General features: G+C 38.5%; 1 protein-coding gene across 1 annotated transcript in view; it reads left to right on the top strand.

The window, feature by feature from the left end:
* LOC109439743 (broad substrate specificity ATP-binding cassette transporter ABCG2) overlaps positions 1-22,395 on the top strand; it is a 29,211-nt gene that overhangs the window by 4,702 nt on the left and 2,114 nt on the right. The window contains exons 4-14 of the mRNA XM_074323690.1: positions 667-819; positions 3,129-3,286; positions 6,677-6,828; positions 8,324-8,428; positions 9,385-9,635; positions 13,929-14,011; positions 16,939-17,028; positions 18,195-18,319; positions 19,446-19,600; positions 21,226-21,315; positions 22,179-22,261. Of these exons, the coding sequence (XP_074179791.1) occupies positions 667-819; positions 3,129-3,286; positions 6,677-6,828; positions 8,324-8,428; positions 9,385-9,635; positions 13,929-14,011; positions 16,939-17,028; positions 18,195-18,319; positions 19,446-19,600; positions 21,226-21,315; positions 22,179-22,261 (1,445 nt within the window). The remainder of the gene's footprint in view (positions 1-666; positions 820-3,128; positions 3,287-6,676; positions 6,829-8,323; positions 8,429-9,384; positions 9,636-13,928; positions 14,012-16,938; positions 17,029-18,194; positions 18,320-19,445; positions 19,601-21,225; positions 21,316-22,178; positions 22,262-22,395) is intronic.

Below are 22,395 nucleotides of genomic sequence, written 5' to 3' on the forward strand. Positions count from 1 at the left end.
AGATTTATCCTCTTTCTATGTGGGCAAGTGCCATGGCTGATAGTTCAGTTTGCTTCCCATTGATGACATGACATGGGCGTAGAGCCATCTTTCTTTGCGCCAGATTTTGATAATCTCCCGTAAGACATAGAGTAGTGTTACCTGAACATGCAGGGAGAATCTAGAATAGGACTCTTGTAAGCACAGTGATGTTAGTTCTCCTGGTGGCATATGACTCTCATAAGGGCCATGATGTCACTTCTAGTTACCATATTTCCTGAAGATACACTGTTTTACTGTTTTCCTTGTATTTAGCTCTCTTCTTACCCTAGCTTAGAAAGATATTTTGGCAAATCCTTGCATAAAGCAGTCTGGAAATTTCTGCTAGTAGTACATAATCATAATTACCAGTGTTCTATTTAGGGGTTCAGATAGGGAGTGAGAATTATTCCATTAGGTTGCTGCTCTCTGTATATGGAGTTACTGTGATTTGTATAATTGCTAGTTGATCATTATCTGTAACTCACCCTGGGGTATGTTGTTATTGTGGATTAAGTTATATATACTATAGTGACAGTACTAGAAAATTATTCCATTAGGAAATGTCTGCTAGTAGTACATAATCATAATTACCAGTGTTCTAGAAAAGACCTGATTTGTCTTGTTAAAATGCTCTTTTGCCTTAAGGATGATGTTGTGATGGGAACTCTGACAGTGAGAGAAAATTTGCAGTTCTCAGCAGCTCTTCGGCTCCCAAAAACTATGACAAATCATGAAAAAAACGAACGGATAAACAAGGTCATTCAAGAGTTAGGTCTGGCTAAAGTGGCAGATTCCAAGGTAACGTGGAAAAACCTGATGGTATCATCTCCAAGCAATAGGACCTCCGCGGTGTGGATAGTGTAACTCTTATTCCCATTTTTTCTATATTGTGTGTGGTCAAAAGCGGCTGCCTGCTTTAGGGTGAGAAAAGTGACTGGTTAGGTAATATGGAGGTGGGAATGAACTAGAAAAAAAGTCGAAAAATGATTGAATCCTGGAAATGAAGTATGGCATGTGGTCCAGTAGGTAAAAGTGTTCTTTGCAAAGAAAATGTGTCTCTTCCATGTGATTATAGCTCGTGATCGTCCCCCACACAAATTGTTTAGGTCCTGTCACATTCAGTGTCTGTACACTAACTTCTTTCTTTCTGCTTTCTCCTTCCCCTTTTATCTATTCTTCCTCTCTTCCTCCAGGGGACTTTGTTGCTTTGGAGGTGTATTTCTGGAATTTATAAATGACAAAACTTCATGGGTCTTGATGTATGTTTTTCACTTTGCTATAATTTGGCTTCCAAAATTATTTCATTAAAATTGGTGCTTATTACTAATTTGTGTAGCACTGAAGTTGTTTTTCTATAGGGTTTCTTTTGGCACTTTGTCTCGCATCCATCTCTTCCTCCCTCTCTCCCTTCTGCCAATATTACTGGCATGTGCTGGGCTCTCTTAGGTTTTATAGGTAACAGTTATTATCAAGAGAGTCAAGAAGAACTCCTTATATGGGTTCTGCAGTATCAGGAAGAGGAAATGAGACGAATGAGTGAACTTTACAGTTGATGAATAGATATGGACGATTTGCTGGGAAGACATCTGAAGCTCTGGGTGAAGATGAGCTGTTTAGATTCTGATGGCTCCCGTTTAATCCCCTGTGATACCCTTTACTTAGAGGGAATGAAGACTGGGGTATTCTTCTGGCTGCTGCGTCATACTATACTTTCTGACAGTCTTTTCTATAAAGTATATTTTGCTATATTTTGTTTGGTAGAATACCTCTGAGATACTACCATGTACCACTTATTTTTGTTTCATGAGTGATTGGGTTTCCTTTGCTGGGGCTCTGTTTATTTGATTTTGTCATTCCAGTAAGGTGCTTTCCATTCTTTACCTTTAGGCAGTCACTGCCCTGAGTTCCTTGCATGGATTTCCAAGGAATATAAGCTGAAGACAGTTGTTGACTTCTTAGAATTTATTTATGTAATTGATTGAAACAACACATTAAGAATGTTTACTTTTTATGAAATTTTCAATGTAACAGAAATATAGAGAGAATCATCTCATTACTACATTTTTGACATGATGATAGTATAATTAATATAATTGTATGATTACTAATAACTTTCACCTTGATTTCTCAGTTGTTAACATCTTTTTCAATAATGGCTTCAGGTTTTTCTTTCTGAAGTAATTTAAGCAAAGTTATAAATATCATATTTCACCCCTGAATACTTGTTATTAATTTTAAAAAAGATATGTGGCTATGTTACTGCACTACCATTGTCAACTAACAAAATTAACAATATTTATTATCAGCTATATAGAGCTGACATTCACTCACATTTCTCCAGTTGTCTTTCCATGCCTTTTATAGCTCAGTTGTTATTGTATCAAATCAATGGCATGAGTACCATTTGAATATTCTCTCTAGAAGACTCTTAGTATAAGAATTGTTGCCTATCTCCTGCTTTTCCCCAAATCTTCCTGTTCTCCCAATCGCATACAGGGTCATTGAGTGTTTGAAAAGACTGAGCCAGTTGCCCTGTAGAATATTCTGCCTTCAGAATTTGTCTGAAAGAATGAGTCGAGAATTCTGCGGTGAGTTAGGGTATAAATGGGGTCAGTTTGGGAAGCTTATTGTGATTTATGAGGTGCTAATGTGGATGGTAGAAAGTAAACTTCCTTAGTTGCTACCCCCCAGCTCTTGTAACTCCACTTGAAGACTTTTTTTTTTTTTTAGTAGGGTAGAAAGTGGCGGGTATTAGAAGAACTAATAAATTATAGATGTTTTCACTTTTTACTGTCCTGTGTTTAATCTCCATTGTCAGACTGTGATTTTACTATGTAAGGGCTACATCTTTCAGTTCTAACTTCCATCTTAAAGCTAAGCACTTGATATGATAAGGAACATATATCAGGCTTAGCCACGTACCAGCTCTGACCTGAGCCTCACTTTAATTAAGGAGAAACTTACCTCCCAGAAACTCATTTATTTGCTGTTCAGAATAAGTGAGGATATGAGATAACGTGCCTCTTACAGGTTTGGCAAGTGTTAGGAGCTCAACAAATGACTGGCTGTGGTTGTTATTGTTAATATTGATGATAATTGTGTTTTAGGTTGGAACTCAGTTTACCCGCGGGGTGTCTGGAGGAGAAAGGAAAAGGACTAGTATTGGAATGGAGCTTATTACAGATCCATCCATCTTGTTCCTGGATGAGCCCACAACTGGCTTAGACTCAAGCACAGCGAATGCCGTCCTTCTGCTCCTGAAGAGGTAAATGCTATGGGAACATTATTCTTACATTCATGCAATATATGATCACCTGCTGTATACCAGGCATGATTCCTGGTGCAGAAGATTTAGTAAGGAGCACAGAAGACAAATATTTCTTCCTTTTGTCTTGGAGGGGAACAGTCAACTAATAAATGTGTCTCAGGAAAAATGAAGTAGAGTAAGAGTGTAGGGAAGACTGCTGTGGTGGGACTGAGGGTGCTGTATTATGCAGCAGGATGGTCAGGGAAGTCCTCAATGATGTGCCATTGAGCTGTGAGCAAAACCTGGAGTCTGGGGGGAGAGGCTTCTAGTTGGAGGCAGTGGACAGTGGTCCTCAGGCAGACCATGACTAATGTGTCTGTAACATCAAGAAGCCAGAGGGACTGGAATCCAGTGACTGAAAGGGAGTGGGGGTTGTTAGTGTATTAGTTTGCTTGGGCTGCCACAACGTGGTACACAGACTGGGTGGCTTAAACAATAGAAGTTAATTTTTTCACAGTTTTGGAGGCCAGAAGTTTAAGATTACAGTGTCATCAGGATTATTTCTTCTGAGGCCTCTCTCCTTGGCTTGTAGGTAGCTGTCTTCTCCCTGTGTCTTCATTTCACCCTCCTTCGGTTTGTCTGTGTCCTGATCTCGTGTTATAACACTAGTTCGTATTGGAATTAGGCTCCTTCATATGACCTTCAAGAGTGTTATTTACCTCTTTAAAGATTCTATCTCCAAATACAGTCACATTCTGAGGTGCTGGGGCTTAAGAATTCCACACCTGAGTTTGGGAGTGGGGTGGGATACAATTCGTTCTTCACAGTTAGAATAGAACATGGATGAAATTGAGTAGGTGGCAGATTATATAGACTTTTGTAGGCCACTCTACGAATTCTGGCTTTTACTGTCCCTAGGTGATCTGAGGTGCTTTTTAAACAGAGGAGTGGCAGCCATATAGAGAACATACTATGTAATTGGGCAAAGGTGAGTGCAAGGAAACCAGTGAGTAGGCTGTTTTTGGTAGCTCAGTTGAGATGATTGTGGCTTTGAGTAGGATGGTAGTGGTGACGTGGTAAGAAGTGGGTGGATTCTGGATCTATTTAGGGTGTGAGTATTAAGAGCATGACTTCTAAGATTTGGGACTTGAATAATGGAGGAATGTAGTGAAAGCAATGGCATTTCCTTTTTTCAATAAGAAGACTGAAAGGATCAGGTTAATAGGATAAGTTATAAAAATTAAGTTGTTGACATCCTTTTTTACAATAATTTATTTTATTTTTTTGTATATATTTTTTTCTTTTTATAATTTTATTGGGGAATATTGGGGAACCGTGTGTTTTTCTAGGACCCATCAGTCATTGTCCCTCAATCTAGTTGTGGAGGGCGCAGCTCAGCTCAGAGTCCAGTCGCCTTTTTCAATCTTAGTTGCAGGGGGCACAGCCCACCATCCCACGTGGGAATTGAACCTTCATCCTTGTTGTTAAGAGCTTGCACTCGAACCAAGTGAGCCATCCGCCCGCTACTCCAGAAGCTCAGTGGAAGCTCGTCGTCTTCAGTCTAGTTGTGGAGGGGGCAGCTTACCAACCAATGTGGGAATTGAATCGGCAACCCTGTAGTTAAGAGCTCATGCTCTAACTAACTGGTCCATTCAGCTGCCCCCAGACATACTCTTCTTATGACATTTCCGACCTATTATTACCTTGTTTTCTCTGATTCCCATGCACTTGTAAGCAAGTCTTTCTGCTTGGATCACAATAAATGTGAAGATGGGAAGATTTCTAAGATTTTCAACGTCTTTAGTTTGAGATCCATCGTACACGTACGTGACAATGCCAAGTAATGGGTCTGGTGTTCAAGTTCAGTTAGAGAATACATCCATGGTGTTTTTATCATCTGCAGCTATGTTAACAGTGTTCATTAGCGAATGATGAATTGATAAGATAACAGTCAGTATTATCATGGCGTTTTAGACTAGTTTGGACACAAGCATCTTTGCTTATGCCTAGAGCTCTAACCAATCTCTCTCCAGCTTCGCTGTGTACACTAATCTCCTGGGGTCTTGTTAAAAATGCAGAGTCTGCCTACAGCTCTGAGGTGGAGAAGAGTCTCCATATCTAGTCGGAGATACTGATACTGATGCCATTGGTCCTCAATAGCAAGGCTCTCACACCAATCCACTTCCCTGCTTCTGGTCCTTTTGCAGCTTCCTGTTGTCTACTGACTAAAGTTCCACCTTCTGAGTAAAGGGATTCATCACATGCTTGTTTTTTGATGCAGACTCTTTCATTAGCTTCTCTCCTCCCCACCCGCCTAACCCAACTCTGCAATGACACTGAACTGCTTGTGTTATCCTGAATTGATCTTGGTATCGCACACTTTCTTCCCCAGGTTTCTTCACCTCGACTACTCTTTATATTTCTTCTTGACTTATTACTGTCCGGCTCTTTACCTTATATCATCTTCAGAGGTTATAATCTTCTATTTTGTTTATAAGAAACCCCCAGCTACTTCTATTCCACATTGTATTGAAATGATTGATTTACTGGCCTGATCCTCTTTGAGGCAGAACAAACATGTACACACTGCTAACATATATTAATAGTAGGTGCTTAGAAAATGCTTCAATTGAAGTGATTCTTCGCATATATAATATATTTAATAACAGTTTTTGAATAGTGCTTTTAGCCTTTGTTTCTTCTATACATAAGTAGCAAATCCTGTGTAAATGTAGTTTAGCAATGTTTTGGCTGCAGTCCATTGAACCCCAGCCCCGCTCCTTGCAAACTGTGACACACTGGGCCAGTTACTAACCTTTAGGCTTATCTGTAAAATGTAGGTAATAACACTGTTGTACTGTCAGTATTGCCTCATAACTGCCTCGTAACTATATTGTAAAATTCAGATGTGGGTACCCATATTTATCAAAGACATAGTAAGTACTCAGCAATGTTAATTGTAGTGTTAGGACTGAAGATTGAACACCAATTCCTATAGGACTGGAAGACTTAAATGATCCATAAGACTGGAGCATCAATGATTGTTTTAATATTTAGTCCATAAGTTCTCAAATGTGAGTGTACTTACAAGTTACCTGGGTGCTTGTTAAAAATATGGATTCCCAAGACCCAGTAAGTCTGGGAAGACTGTTCAGGAATCTGCAGTTTTAATTCATGTTCTAGTTGATATTAGACTGTTCATGGGACACTTCAAGAAACCTTCATATTTCATAAGAACACTGGATTTATGTCCCCTAAGTCTCAGAGAGATAACAGGAGATGGGAAGTTAGTAAGAGAAAATCAAATTGAACTAGGAATAAATGATGTAAAGGCTGGAATAAATTCAGCTGCTAGGAGGTGCACGTTTCAGATGTTTAATGACTCATTATTTTCTCACTTTCAACTAGGATGTCTAAACAGGGAAGAACCATCATCTTCTCCATTCATCAGCCTCGTTATTCCATCTTCAAGCTGTTTGATAGCCTCACCTTGTTGGCCTCAGGAAGAGTAATGTTCCACGGGCCTGCTCAGGAGGCCTTTGGGTACTTTGCATCAGCTGGTATGGTTGCCTTTTTCCTGCAGTGAGATCCTTCCTCAATAGAAAGAGAGCAGAGCAGGACGCTAGTGCTGTTTGATCGTTGGGTAGACATAGTATGGGTTCCACCACTGCAGAACATCTTTGGTCAGTTTAGTGCTAGCATTTTTCTTCATTTTGCAGCACTAGCTTGTTATTTAGGCCTTTTTCTTGTACTATTTGAGTATGCGTGCATACTCTGTGTATGTGTAGGACTGTTTCTACTGGGCCTCTATCTGTTCTGCTTGCTAGTTCTGGTGACCTTTTCCTAACAGTTCAATAAATATATTAGCCAGTTATCTGTCAGTTGAACATTTTTGGAAAGGCCTACAGTACCGCGAAATCATTTGTGTTCTTGACTCTGTGACAGATCAGTCTTAATCACTATTTTTCCTTACATGGGATGTTGGTCTGACTTTATGAGGGTTCATGGAGATGCTGCTTGTTTTTCTAGTAAAATTAGATTGGAGTGGATATGAGTGACTTACAGTCAGTAGAATGACTACTCCTCAGCCTGACTTTGATGGGCTAACATTTCTGACAGTTCTGGTCAGTCTGATTCTATTTCAGATAGAAAAATGTAATATTTTTTATGGCCCATTCAGTCTGCTTTATTTTAGAGATATTTGGATATGATTATAGATGATTCTTCATGACCCCAACTATAATTGTAAATAGTCTTTAGCTGTCTTTCAAAATTTGCTATTGTTGAATGCCTATCATTTAAAACAATCAAGCACACATTTGACTGGTGAGTATAGGGGAGGTGACTCTAAGAATTAGACTATAGAACAAGATGAGTTCAGATGATCTGGCTCAAGAAGTCAAGGTAAGACTTCAAGTGTGCGGTGTTGCTCACGTCCTCTTTACAATTCTGCTCTGGTGATTTGTTCTCCACATTGCAATTCCAGCTGCATGTTAAATTTGGATCTGAATTTAGTAGATGGAGAAGGAACCATTGTAATAGTAGGTACTGGCATTCTCGAAGTCTGTAGGTGAGCCCTGACAACCGAGCACGCCCTGGGCTCCTCCCTAACAGAGACCTGCTGCACCTCTGCTGGCTTTTGTTTCCTTGCTTTGAGGAGCATTAGTGCTAGATGCAGCTTTCTTTCTGTGTTCTTTTTCAACCCATATATTTTTCCCCCTTGGGCCTATATTTAGATTTTTTTAAGAAGTAACGGTAAGAACCAGAGCATATTAACAGGTATTTCGGGTCTCATGAATTACGATGGGTAAGGCTTTGTGGGAGTCCCAGGCTGGTTTGGAGGATGATTTTGCCAGGAGATGGAGAATTATTGAAATATTGTGTGATTGAATATATAAAAAGAAGGGGTAACTTAGTAAGAGGAGAAGAGAGAAAGAAAATGAGGGAGAAGTTGTTAAAATCTGTACCCCAGCCTCACCTCCCTTACCCCATGCAAATGAGTCGTTATTTTGCAAGCCCATGAATTTTGTGGACCTGAAGTGCCTTCTTTTGTAGGTCACCACTGTGAGCCCTATAATAACCCTGCAGACTTCTTCCTGGATGTCATTAATGGAGACTCCTCTGCTGTGACATCAAACAGAGAGGATGAAGATGGTGAAGGTATGAGAATTGGTCCAGAGTCACAGATTATCACCTAGTTGAATTAACTGAAGCCTAGCAGTGTGGTAGCTCATTAAAATGTACCTTTGTGAATTTATATTACTAAAGCTGCCTTCAGATGCCAGTTGTCTTAGTACGTGGAGGCTGTTGTAACAAGAATACTATAGACGAGGTGACATATACAACAAACATTTATTTTTCAGTTCTGGAGGCTGGGAAGTCCATCAGGTGCCAGCATATTCAGTGTCTGTTGAGGCCCCACTTTCTGGTTCATAGGTGGGCGACCATCTTCTTTTGCCTCCTCCCATGATGGAAGCAGGGAAGTAGCTCCCTGGGGCCACTTCTAAGGGCCCTAACCCCATTCAGGAGGGCTCCATGCTCATGATGTATTTGCTCCTTAAAAGCCCGCCTTTAAATACCATCACATTGGGGACTGGGTTTCAGTATATGAAAATTTGGGGGACACAAACATTCAGTCTATAGCACCAGTCAAAAAGTTTTTGTTGGCCATGAGTGTTGTGTTTTTTATTTAATTTATAAATGACCATTTATCTGATAGTGTCTAAGGGGAGTTTCCATTAAAAATTATGGCATTGTTTATGTAGTGTTTTGAAATAAGAAACGTGGTAATTTATGTATTTGCACATAGTAGAAAGCAAGGATGACATTTTTATATGAAGAATTCCAACTTCCTATTAAGTTTATTTTGAAAGAATCAGGGTGCAGATATTGTATTTAGGAAATGGTGAGTGGTTTGCTGTATCAGTAAGTTTATGGAAGTTGTCAGGTCATTTAACTATACATTTCTAATGTGTAAAACAAGAACAGATCTAATAATGATTCATAGTCAAGCTTTAGAATTGAGATGTTTGGGAAGTACCTATGAAACGGGTTACAGAAAAATGGACTAAATCAGTTATTTTGTTAATGTTTTCCTCTACCACTTTTATACCAAGCCAAGGAGACTGAAGAGCCGTCCAAGAGAGATAAGCCACTCATAGAAAAATTAGCTGAGTTTTATGTCAACTCCACCTTCTTCAGAGAAACGAAAGCTGAGTTAGATCAACTCTCAGGGGTTCAGAAAAGGAAGAAGAGTGTAGTCTTCAAGGAGCTCACCTATGCCACCTCCTTCTGTCATCAACTCAAATGGATTTCCAAGCGTTCATTCAAAAACTTACTGGGTAATCCCCATGCATCTATAGCCGAGGTAATCTTACAGAGTCTTCTAATTATGCTCTGAAATGCTCATGTAGCAACATTAGATTCTGACACCGTACATGTTAGGATATTACTATCTTCTACTGACATTTTCAGCCCATTCCATGTGGGATATCGAAACAGTCAATGGAGCTAATAAAACATAAAAAAAGTTTTACATATAGGAAATTTTTAAAAAGTGATTTTTGGACTATGTAATTCAGAATTTCTGTTGATTTGGACAATCTTTAATAGATCATCACTGTAGAGAAAATTTGTTTTCAAAAATTGTGTAGTAAAGGAATTGTTTAGTCCCATTTGGGTTTTTCTGGTAGCTGCATACGTTTATTTCCTGATTTAGTCAACAAATTTCTTGATCAAGTGCTCCATTTGGGAGCTTGTACATCCAGTGAACACAATTGGTAAAAGTAAAAATCTCTGCTCTTTTGGAGCACATTTTCTTATGAGGAGGGACAGCTGGTAAATTCATACAGAAATAAAGTATGTAGCGTGGCATAAGGTAAAAGGGACTGTAGGAAAGTTTAAACAGAGAAGTGGAGAAAGAAAGAGAGATAGAGAGAGAAGGAAAGGAGAGGGGTAGAAAGGGGTGGTTTGCATTTTAAGTCAGGTGGTCATGGAAGACTTCACCTAGATGTCAGTGAATGCACCTGAATGGAAGAGGGGCTGGTCCATATCTGAGGGAAGAGCCCGTGTGCAAATGCTGTTCCTTATAATTGACCTTTCTCATTTTGGGGTTCTAGTCTTCAGAGAGCAGTAGATGCCTAAAACGGTGTGCAACTGACAGAAAGGTAGTAAGCAAACGTGACTTCTGTTAAATAAGACTTCTGTTAAATCACTGTCAGATTAATTTTGTCTTCGTTATGATGAAATAATGTTTTTTTTTCATCTTTTGGTTGGTCTATTGATAGTTGTTTATTACTCTGTATGGATTTTGTATTATTTGAAGCCCTCTGCCATACAAAACCTAGTATTTTCAGTTCATTGGTCACATTTCTAAGGAAATCAATTTAGCCAGTGATTTTTGGGATTGTTGATTTTATTACCAATCATTGAATTTCTGTTGACTACCAAAAGATGGCATGAAGTTGGCTCTATTACTGACTTCTTACCACGTGCACCATAATTTTCAAAGTTTAGTACTGTTGCTTTCTAAGTTTTAATACCCAGAGCCTAGATTACTCTTTGAGATGTACTGCTGTTACTCCCAACATTTTGGGACTTGTTATTTGACATTGTTGTCAGAACGTGAGCACTTTTGTGTACTATTAATCAAGGGTAAATTTTTGTTTCTTTAGAGCAGATTTGATGTGTTATTTTGAAACAAGTCTGTGAATCATGTCCACCTGGTTTCCCATTGGTCAACAGTGAGATGATGTAATGGAGTTGATTCTTCCATGAGATTCATGCATTAGATTTTTTTACTTCGAAAATAAATTTATTTTGGCTCTCAAAGTGGTTTATAAATGTCCTGTCCAATTCATGTATATTGTAGTTCTGAGCAAGACCTGATTAGAGTGTGGAAATATTTCTAATATACCACGATTCTGCATCTTTTGGTGCTCGAGTTCCTTCAGCTGCAAACCCCAGGCCTAGTGTCTCCAGGTTGCCAGTTCAGCCTACTTGCCTCCTCAGTGAACTCAGTTCCACAAAAGGAATTCCAAAATGTTCAGAGCAGTGGTGACCTCATACAATAGGGATAGAACCTTGCATGTCCCTGAGCATCTGCTTAACTGGAGCATTACTGTTCAGATTTTTCAATACTGGTGTATTAGATTAGGGCAGCAGTTTGTCAGTTATTTTTGTAAAGGGCAGGTAGTGATTATTTTAGGCTTTGCAGGTCATGTGGTCTTTGTCTCATGCAGTAATCTCGTCCATTTTAGTGAGACACAGCAGCTATAGATGATACGATACATAAACAAATGGACATGGTTGTGCTCCAATTAAACTATTCATGGACAGTGAAATTTGATTTTCACATAAATTTCATGTGGCAAGAAATATTCCCCCTTTTTTTCAACCATTTAAAATTGTAAAAACAGTTGTTATCTCCTGGACTGAACAGAAATACACGGTTGACCCTGTTTGGCTTTGTGCTGTAGGTTACTGACACCTGGTTTGGGTTTTTAATTTTTCATGTATGTGATTTGCTTCTCTAAGTGTTTAAAGGTGTAGGTATTAAAATGCTTTATGGCTTCTGGCTGATAAATCTTGTATCTGTTGTCGTAGCTTTACTTAGGTTTGAACTAGTCATTTACATGATTTAGACTTTGCTACTGATAACGCATTTATTGAAATGTATTTGGAAGATATTGGAATGAATGGATTCTGTGTAAAAAGATTTAATGTACATTTAATGTACTAAGTGTTTCCTGATCAAATCAAGTTGGAAAATATTATCTTTCGAGATTCATCTATGTTATTAGCATATTAAACATTTTGACAATGCATTAATATTTTTGTGACAGCCATAAAAATCTCTCAGAACTCACCTTGAGAAATATTGGTAAATAAATTTGAATAAAGATAGAATCACACATTTAGAGAATTTCTTTTTTTTTCTTTTCTTCCTGTTGAAGATAGAGATCAGATACACAGACAAGGATTCTTTGCTCCATTGTGCAGTGTTTACTTTATCTCTTTGCTTTTCTTAATGCAAAAGGAAATAAAGATGCACCTTGTAAAAGCATGACAGTATTGTGGGATTAGTCATTTTGTCAGTATGTTTGAAAGCTGACTTTGAAAATACTTTTAGAACTTTGCGACCTGTAGGAAACATCCCAACGGTAATCCTGATTCTCTTTTAGTAGAAGATATCAAGTTCGAATGCAAAAGAAACAGCATGTGGAGTGTCCAGTTTAAAAAGTCTCAATATTCTTAAAGTTATACTGCATGAAAATATAGACGTGTATACATGAGCATGCTTATATGTTGATGGAATCATCCTAATTTGTTTTGGAATCTTGATCTGTTGACATGATGTACAGTGTTCTCTGAGGATAATTAAAATATGCCAGGGCAATAGATTTTTTTCAAAAAATTTTCTGTCTGAACAAGGGAATTTTTAAGGTTGTTTCAAATCATATTCTTTCCAGACTGTGGTCTTCACAAAGTAGCCCTCACAGATCATGATTCTTTTTCAATTTCAATTTGATTTGCTTCATGCTAAAAGCTTGCTTGACAAGTGACTTCAAGTCTTGGTACCGTTGCACTGTTGTAGTCCTGAGATTTTTGTTTTTCTTTTTGAACTTTGAAGATTCCAAGTACAAGGTTGGATATTTTATTTTCTATTGATTATTCTTTCTTACATTTTGTATTTAATACAATTTAAAAGTACAATAGGTAGAAGTTCCTTAGACAAATTATATCAGAATGTAATTCTTAGGCTTTGCTTATAGAAGTGTCCTTCAGAGACAATTTTATCAATCTTGAAAATAAGTGATGTTTACTTAGTTTTCTTAGCACTCATCCAACACACTGAGTAAGTGACAGTAGGTCAGCGTGGCAAACAATTGGCGGCTTAGTTCTACACTGTGGGCCGTGGGCCCTACAGGCTGAATGTGCTGGAGAAGTGACAGGAGACTGGGTCATGGAAGCACTTGGGAGCCCTCAGGGAAAGCTGACTGAATGCTTTGGTGACAGTGACAATGCAGTGAATTTTCCATGCAAGGCGGACTCTCCCTAGGAGGATAGGCAGGCATCCCCAGCTCACCCCTACTTTCTTATTGTGCAAAATTCCATTGTTAGATATTTTATGTGTGCTTTAAATTTTTTATTTAGTTCTATGTTAAGAGTAAAGGTATCCTGTTTTTACTCGACCTCTTGAAATATAAAACTATGCATGTTCACTACCAGAAAATTTGAGAGGTCAGGCCAGAAATGATTGTCATTTCAAGTTGATTTTATTCCCGAAATGACTCTGTTATCGCTTGCACTGCTCTCCTACTCTGTGTGGCATTCCAAGTACCCGTAGCCTGAACTGGACCCTGAACTGCCAGTGCCACGGAAGCACTGGGAGGAATCGTAACTTTTCCCGTAGTCTCCTTTGTTCTCCTGACAGGCCCCCCAACACACAGAGAAGTTATTTTTTATTTTAATTTAGACAACAGTCTAGTAATATACACAGTTTTACATTTTCCCAAGCACTCTGGCCAAGCTATTTAATTTTCTATCTCAATTGAGAGTTTTGATTATTGCCATGTATATTATATTATAATAATAAATAGTATGTTAAGTTTTTTCTTTTAATTGAAACTCTTCCTCCCTTTTTTTTCTTTTGGAAAAGATAATTGTAACAATCATCCTGGGATTGATTATAAGTGCTGTTTTCTATGACCTTAAAAGTGACCATACGGGAATCCAGAATAGGTAAGTAAATTTGAATTTTGATTTTGAGAAAGTGCAGTTGCTTTTTTCAAGTTAATGCTAATCCATTAAGAGTTTGAATTTCAGAGAAGTACGGGATGAATTGCAGAGTAGGATAAGTCAGTGAATTGAAAGTTTACTGGGACTGTTAATTATAGTGTGTGTGTGTGTGTGTGTGTGTGTGTGTGTGTGTATGGTGGTAAAATATACATAACACAAAATTTGTCCTGGTTACCTGTTTTTAGTGTACTGTTAAGTAGCATTCATTACGTTCACATTGTTGTGCAAGCATCACCACCATTCATCTCCAGAACTCTTTTTTTCCATTTTGCCGAAATAAATCTATGTACACATTAAACAAAAATCCCCATTCCGTCTTTCCCTACTCCCTGGCGACCGTTATTAGACTTTCTCTGAATTGGCTCGTCTAGGTACCTCATGTAAGTAGAGTAATAAAGTATTTACCCTTTGGTTACTGGCTTATTTCCCTAAGCATAACATCTGTAAGGTTCATCCATGTTGTAGCATGTGTCAGAATTTCTTACTTTTAAGGGTTGAATAATACTCCAGTGTATAGATGCAGGACATTTTGTTGATCCATTTACCTATCCATGGACACTTGGGTTGTTTCTACCTTTTGGCTATTATGAATAATGCTGCTATGAACATGGGAACACAAATCGGTATCTGTTTCAGTCTCTGCTTTAAATTCTTTTGGGTATACACCCAGAAATGGAGTTACTGAATCATTTCATAATTACATTTATTGTTTTATGAAGAACCACTATTCTGTGTTTGCGTTTCTTCCAGCAGTGTATAAGGGTTCAATTTCTTCCCAACCTGTTGAACACTTATTATTTTATTTTATTTTTGACTTTGTAATGGGCACCCTAATTGTTGTGAAGTGGTATCTCGTTGTGTTTTTGATTTGCCTTTCTCTACAGATTAGTGATGCTGGGCATCATTTCATGTGCTTATTGGCCATTTGTATATCTTCTTTGGAGAAATATGTATTCAAGTCCTTTGCCTACTTTTCAGTTGGTTTTTTTTTTTTTTTTTTTTTTTTGCTGTTGAGCTGTAAGAGTTCTTTATATAAGAGTTTACAGGATATTAATCCTTACCAGAAATAAATTTGCAAATATTTTCTGCCATTTTGTGGACTATTGTTTCACTTTATTGATAGAGTTCTTGGATACATAAAAGTTTTACATTTTCTCATAATTCAATTAGTTTTTTTCTTTTGTTGCCTGTGAGTTAATTTTCTTTCTATTTTTTGATTTTTTTTGACGTGGGGAGGTAGATAGGACTCCACAGTATCATGGATTACTACCTTGAAAATAATTAGAATACATTAAATTCTTTAACAAAAACCATTTAGTGTTATAAAATAAATTCTTATAATTTAGAAGGAATTTCACTGTCTGCTAGTCTGAATCATTATAAACATTATTGTACTGTTACATGAAAAACTTAACAAATTGAGCTGAATTTTGCCGTGTAGCCTATTTCTGACATTAGCTTTTCCTTTGAGACTAGGCTTTTTATGTGTCTAGAAAATTGCAGAGCTGCTTGTGCACTGTGTCTGGCTATATTCCATTTATTTATTATTTATAAACATTGACTTTTATAATAGCCTGTTGTCTAAGTGAATTCTATTTATTATTATTATTATTATTATAATTTTGGTGCTATAAAAACTTATCTAGTGTCTATGGTCACTGTTTTGGGGATTGTTTACTTGGGGTTGCATTTTTTTACATGCTCTTATTTTTGTGCCATATAAATGGATGTGTCACTTAATCTCTTGTAGCTCTACTGAAATCCTCAGTGTCAATTAAGTTATTTGGTTATGAAGGGATCCCAACACCATTTCAGGGATGTTAGCATGCTTTATATAAAATTTATATTTCCATCAATGTGTTGATAAATTGTGCTTTCCTTTGTAAACCTTAATTATCTCCCTGAGAGAGAAGCACTAATAGTCATTCTTTTCTTACACATGCACAAATTAATTTGTCCTTCATAAGCATGATTTGCTTTCTTTTTGAGTGCGTTGGAAACCATGTTGGTGGTGTGTTGTGTAGGTTTTGCTGATGATTGTATTGTCAAAGTGTGTAGTTACAGTATCAATGGAGATTTGCCTCCCCTGTCTTTCATTTTGCCTCCTCATATCTTAGTTTCGTCTTTACTCAACTTTGAAAAAGTGGTTAATAGAGCTTTTTAACCTTTGAATGCTTTATTTGGCATAAATAAAACCTTTGCATGCTTTATTTGGCTATTTTTCTGTTCATACATTAGGACTGGTAGTCAGTGTTTTTGTTAGTTTAAATTCAAAGTGATAGTACTTTTAACACCTATGTAATCCTCAGCTTGGGTTTCATAACGAGAACCACAAACAGGGTAGCTTAAACAATAGAAGTTACTTCTTACCCTTCTGGAGATCTGGGTGCCAGCATGGTTGGGCTCTGATATTTGCCCTCTGCTGGCTTGCTGCCCCTCCTGCTGTGTCTTCAGTGATGCAGACAGAGCTCTGAGGTCTCTCCCTTTCCTTCTAAGGGTGCTAATCCCTTCATGAGGACCCCACCCTCAATTCATTAGATTCATCTAAACCTAATCACCATCCAAAGATGCCGCCTCTAACTATCATCACGTTAAGGGTTAGGGCTTCCACGTAGGGGTTTTAGGAGACACAGTTCAATCCGTGGTAACCCAGGACCCTGAATTTCAAACTGTGCTACATGGAGTCCCAGGGGCACCACTCTGGAGGCACAGGGATGGTGAGAGACCTGAAAGGGCTCACACTTCCCTCTCTGTTTTAACCAGAATGGTTGTTTAACGTTGTATCATTTGAAGAAAGAGTTTCACAGGTAGGAAATTGATTAAAAATGTTTAATCGATGCAGTGCTTTAGTTCCCTGTCTCTCATTACAGAGCTGGGGTGCTCTACTTCCTGATAGATAACCAGTGTTTCAGCAGTGTTTCAGCTCTAGAGCTCTTTGTGGTCGAGAAGAAGCTCTTTATGTGAGTATGTCTCTGTTCTGGGAAGGGGGCTGTCCAGTGTCGGGACTGTTGGTCAAACTGGTCACATCCAATTTCAGACCCCAGATTACTTCCTGGGGATGACTAGTGTTAATTGAGAAAAAGCCGCCAGAGACTGGAAGGAAAAGCAGGAGCATGTGGGGCCTGAGACCAAAGGAGAAAGGCGGTTCAAGATTAGGGCATAGCCAGCAAATGCTAATGATGCAGAGAAAGCACAAAATAAAGAGGCTGCAGAGGATCTTTTGTTTTTAGCAAATACGAAGTCATGATGACCGTCAGAAAAAGTTTGAGGGGCTTGGTAGAGAGAAAGTAGTGGGTCAAACATACAATTGAAGGTGGGTGGGTAAAGGTGACAAAAAACATAGGGCAAGCTTAGCCCTCAATGAAAGGGAGAATAGATAGAGCCAGAAGGCAGCCTTGAAAGAAAGTGCAGGCTGTTTTGTTGTGTTTTTCAAATTTGGAAGACACTTCCCTATTTTTATATGTTTCAAGAAAGCAATCATTAGAGAGGGAAAGATTGAAGATATTGGTGGAAGAGATTGGAATGACAGGAAGAGTTTGTGGGACAGAGCGGGATCTAGGACTTCAGAGGGAAGAAAATAGGATTTCATAGCTGACAGGGACGTACAGTTGTCAGGCACAATCATTGATGGGAGGAGCGCCGTTTTATTTTTCATCGAGACGTGGAAGGGGTAACCAGGGATTAGTGAACGGAAGCTGCACTTGGGGTGTGGAGAACAGCAGTGCCACCTTCTTCACAGTCAGAAGTGGGGAGAAAGAAAACCCTCTCTGACCACTGGGATCAGCGGCTCACGTGCTCTTCTTCATGTGAGCCAGTGTTGGAAGAGGGAGGAGATGCAGAACCTGTTTACCTGGAGTGGGGGTCCCCAAGGGCAAAGTGGATGCCATTAGGAGGGAGAAGAGGGGTCACTGCACAGAGCTTGGCGGGACGATGTCCCAGGGGAGGGGCACCTAAGGTGGTGCCTGATGCTGACTGGGTGAAAGGGGTGGGTAAACCTGCAGGATGTGAGAAGGTGTCTGTTAGACCCCTGGTGGCCACAGAAATCTGTACAGCAAGTGTTTTCATCATCTGGTCTGCGCCTTCTTAAACTAATATGGGGTGTATGGTCTGAATTTTTGTTTTTTAGACATGAATATATCAGTGGTTACTACAGAGTGTCATCTTATTTCTTTGGAAAACTATTATCTGATTTACTACCCATGAGGATGTTAACAACTATTATATTTACGTGTATAACATACTTCTTCTTAGGTAAGCAATATGACAGAAAGTATATGTCTTTCGTCTCCAATGTGAGGGGAAGATAATTTCTTTTCACAAGAATATATATAACTTCTTTTGAAAAGCTTATATACTGGGTGTTCCAAAAAATGTATACACATGATGTGTATTCATCTTTTGTTATTGGTATATATTGAGTATTACAATTTTAATACAGTTTTTTCCTTTCTTAAAATCTGCATATTTTTTTGGTGCCCTCTGTATATATTAAGATAGTGAACAATAGCAACTTTGGAGCATATTGGGTTCAATAAAGCACTTGTTTGATAAGTGTAGACAGATTCATTTGTGCATTGTATTTAGGCTTCACCCCAGGCTCACTGCCTCAGAATTTCCATATATTTCCATGTACATTTTTGACAGAGCTTTTGGAGAAAATGCTCTGCTTGAGCTTAAACTTCCATTTTATAGATAAAAGGTGTATCATACAGAAGTAGCGTAGAACCAGGATCCTCACACTCCTGACTGGTGGTCTTATGGCTGTTCCAAAATCTTCAGATTGTCTGACCCATAATTGTAGCCCATTATAGTTTATAATGCACTTTTATGAAATGTAATTTCACGCCATCCTCAAGCCCAAGCTCTGTGGTACTTTGTCTCAGAGACTTGGGTTCTGAGGTTCTCCCTCAGGTAGTGAAACTACTGGGAGCTCACGTAATCCTCGTCTTCCCAGTTTCTTCACCAACACAGTTACAGCAAACACTGAATAATGTGGTGATGTCTGGGTGAAAAGGGTGTGGTCCTGACAATTCTCCTTCTCTGAAGAGAAGCCAGTAGAATTCTGGCCAGGTGTGCTGCCTCCAGATCTCCATCTCAGGCACTCAGAAATTGTTAATAATTCCACATAAAGAAGCATAGGTGTTACATGGCAAAGTGCTAATGCAGTAAGTATAAAATAGAAAATTGCATGATCATTTTATGCAATTATATGGGGTGGGGGGAGATCAATGAAATTAGTGACCCAGGATGGTTTGATAGGGATGAATTTTTTTCATTCCGCTATGAGTTTCTCAAAATAGAATGTTATTTGCACAATAAACAATCCGAGATACACAGTGACCTAGGCAGTTGGATTAACCCCTTCTGTCTTCCTAAGGACTGAAACCAGTGGTGGAGTCTTTCTTCATCATGTTGTTTACTCTCTTGATGGTGGCTTATGCGGCCAGTTCTATGGCACTGGCCATAGCAACAGGTCAGACTGTGGTATCTGTAGCAACATTTCTCATGAACATCACATTTGTGTTTATGATGGTGAGTAGAAGCTTCTTTTGTGAGAAGTAATTATTGCCTCTCCTTCCTTCCTGCAAATTCACCTGTTATGGCAAACCTGCTTGGGGGATTCAGTAAATGGGACTTTTAGCTTTAGGGAAGCCAAATATTAAGTACAGCTCATATTAGGGAATGTCCCAACTTTCTTCACTTTACCCAGCCTTTTATGCTACTGTTAGTTAACAACTTTTGTTGCAAATGAGATTTTAAAAGAGACTTCTTGGTGACATATAGTGAAACCTTGATAAATGGGAACTTAAAAAACCAGAAAATTTTTCACTGGAAGAGATCTTCATGAAAATGACAGCTTCATTGCCTGACTTTGGTCCCTCCTGTGTTTTGAAAAGTACTAAAAAATACTGAAAAATTCAAACTTCACACAGTACTAGGTCCCCTTCTTTCTGAGTTCCTGACATTCTCTTATATCAATATATTTCTGCATACCTTTTTAAAAAGTTATTAATCCTAATCTTACATGCATCTATGTTTTACACACATAGAAAAATAAGCAGGTGAAGGGAACCAGTTGTAACATTTCCCCTCCTACATGAAGTAAACAGGAATGCTTAATCTATTTACTTACTACCCAAGTCCTTTCTGCTAGAAAGGAGTAGGTATCTTTAAAGCTTGGTAATAAGCACAAACTCTTGCCATTGGAAACAACTAATCTAAACTACTGAGGAAGTGATAAACCTTTATTTCCTAAAGCATCATCCAATTAATAAATGTCCTTCGATATAGAAAAATGTTTTTTGTTTGATATATTCGAGGCTTTGATTTATTATTGTTTAATGGTTTATATAGAGAACTTTTAAAGCCCCTCATAAAACTGTATTTTACTGGGAGATGTTATATATTAAACACTTGGTTAGATCAAGTTACAATGTGTGTAGTGACACCAGCAACATTGTCATTGTTATGCCCGTCCCCCATGGCAGTGCCAGTGAGGAGAAGTTTTGTATGAACCTCTTCTTATGTACCCGTCTGTTGCTGGAGCGGTCCTTCCTGGGGTCTCCATTGCAATACTGCTTTTTGTTGCTTTAAATGAAGGTGTTTACCATATTTTATGCTATACTTCACCACATTATACCGTGTAGCAGTCTAGGCTATGGGTTACTTTAGGCATGCATTCTGAACCCCAAATTATCCCTAATGTCATTGGGAGATAGAATGCAAACCCTGTAAATAACAAAACTTGCTGTGTTATGAAGTAGAAAGGGGCATGAGGGGCTCAGGATATGTTCATTATGTCTGTTGGTGGGAACGTACAGCGGTCGTATCATTAAAACAGGCAGTACTTATGGACCTTCCATTGTGTGCAGTCACAGAGAAAGTAAAGCCGTCACAAGGATCTTCTAATTAAAGGAAACACAGATATATTGTCATTCCTTTAAAACCATAAACAACCTCAGCTATAGAGAGGAATACCCATGCAAAGAGGATATGCTGAGTCTTTAGATGAGTGGACAGAATTTCCAGAAAGACTTGGCCCCAGCAGAAATGTTTACAAGGTTGTACGGGACTTAAAGAGGGTATTCTCTATAGTCTCTAGAATTCTTCATGAAATCTCTCCACCAGTCCTGATTCTTCATATTTGCTCTTTGTAGATCTTTTCCGGGCTGTTGGTCAATCTCAGAACCATAGTGCCGTGGCTGTCATGGCTTCAGTACTTCAGCATTCCTCGGTACGGCTATGCGGTAAGTTTTCCTCCTCTATTACCATGGCTGGGTCATTGTTCCCAAGCTAGGAACAACCAAAATAAAGCCTGAGCATCTCATGTCCCCAGACAAGGACTTGGAGGTGTCCCAGGAAATCCATTTGGGGACCAATGAAGGAGAGTTTTCTATTAAGCCTTAGGTCACCTTGATGATCACCCGAGTTTTCCCCAGTCACCCTGCTGTTTGAGGTGAAGGTTGTCGAGATAACTCATAGTGAAGGAGAAAGATTGACCACTTGATGTAAAAAAAACCAAAACGGGTTTGCTTTTAAGGGCAACAGGAAATAGTTGAGACAATGGGAGACTGTTATTCATATTTTACGCATATATTGAAAGGGAATTTAGAAGAAAAACCAAGACCATATAATATATATCAGCTCCAAAGAAAACTGTATGTATTGATGTAATATAATTGAGTTTCTGACTCCCTAGAATTATAAGTGCTTTTGATTAAAACAAACAAGAATGTACGAAAGATGTTACTGTGAATTAAGAATAGTCATTGAGTACCACCGTATCATTTTAATTATAGTGTTTATGGGATTATAACACTGGGGAGATAGACAGGAAGGGGTCCTGGGGTAATATAGTCAGAAGTCTCCCTCTTGGCCAAATACTTTATTTCCTTTGTATGAGAAGCCAAAATCCCATCGTTAGACCTCTTGATTGCCAGGAAAACTCATTGTAGTTGCCTTGGTGTGACAAAGACTGTGCATGTGATATTTGGTTTGTTTTTAGAAATAACAATAAAGTTAAACTAGGAGGATAGGATTGTGATAATTTTTTGGAAAACTTTTGAAATTTAGAAATACTTACCTTTCCCCGCTCCTCCTTGTGTTTCAGGCTTTGCAGCATAATGAATTTTTGGGACAGAACTTCTGCCCAGGACTCAATGTAACAGCAAACAATACCTGTAGCTTTGCCATGTAAGTTTACACTCAGTGCCATAATGGGTTTGCTTACTGTGTGGTGTGATGTGGAAAGGCCACTGGGCTCAGAGCTGGTGTGAGTCCCTTCAGGTCTGTGAGTGCTGTGAGCCTAAGTTTTCTTATCTGTAAAG

Source organism: Rhinolophus sinicus, linkage group LG02, assembly GCF_036562045.2.
Source record: "Rhinolophus sinicus isolate RSC01 linkage group LG02, ASM3656204v1, whole genome shotgun sequence".
NCBI lineage: Eukaryota > Metazoa > Chordata > Mammalia > Chiroptera > Rhinolophidae > Rhinolophus > Rhinolophus sinicus.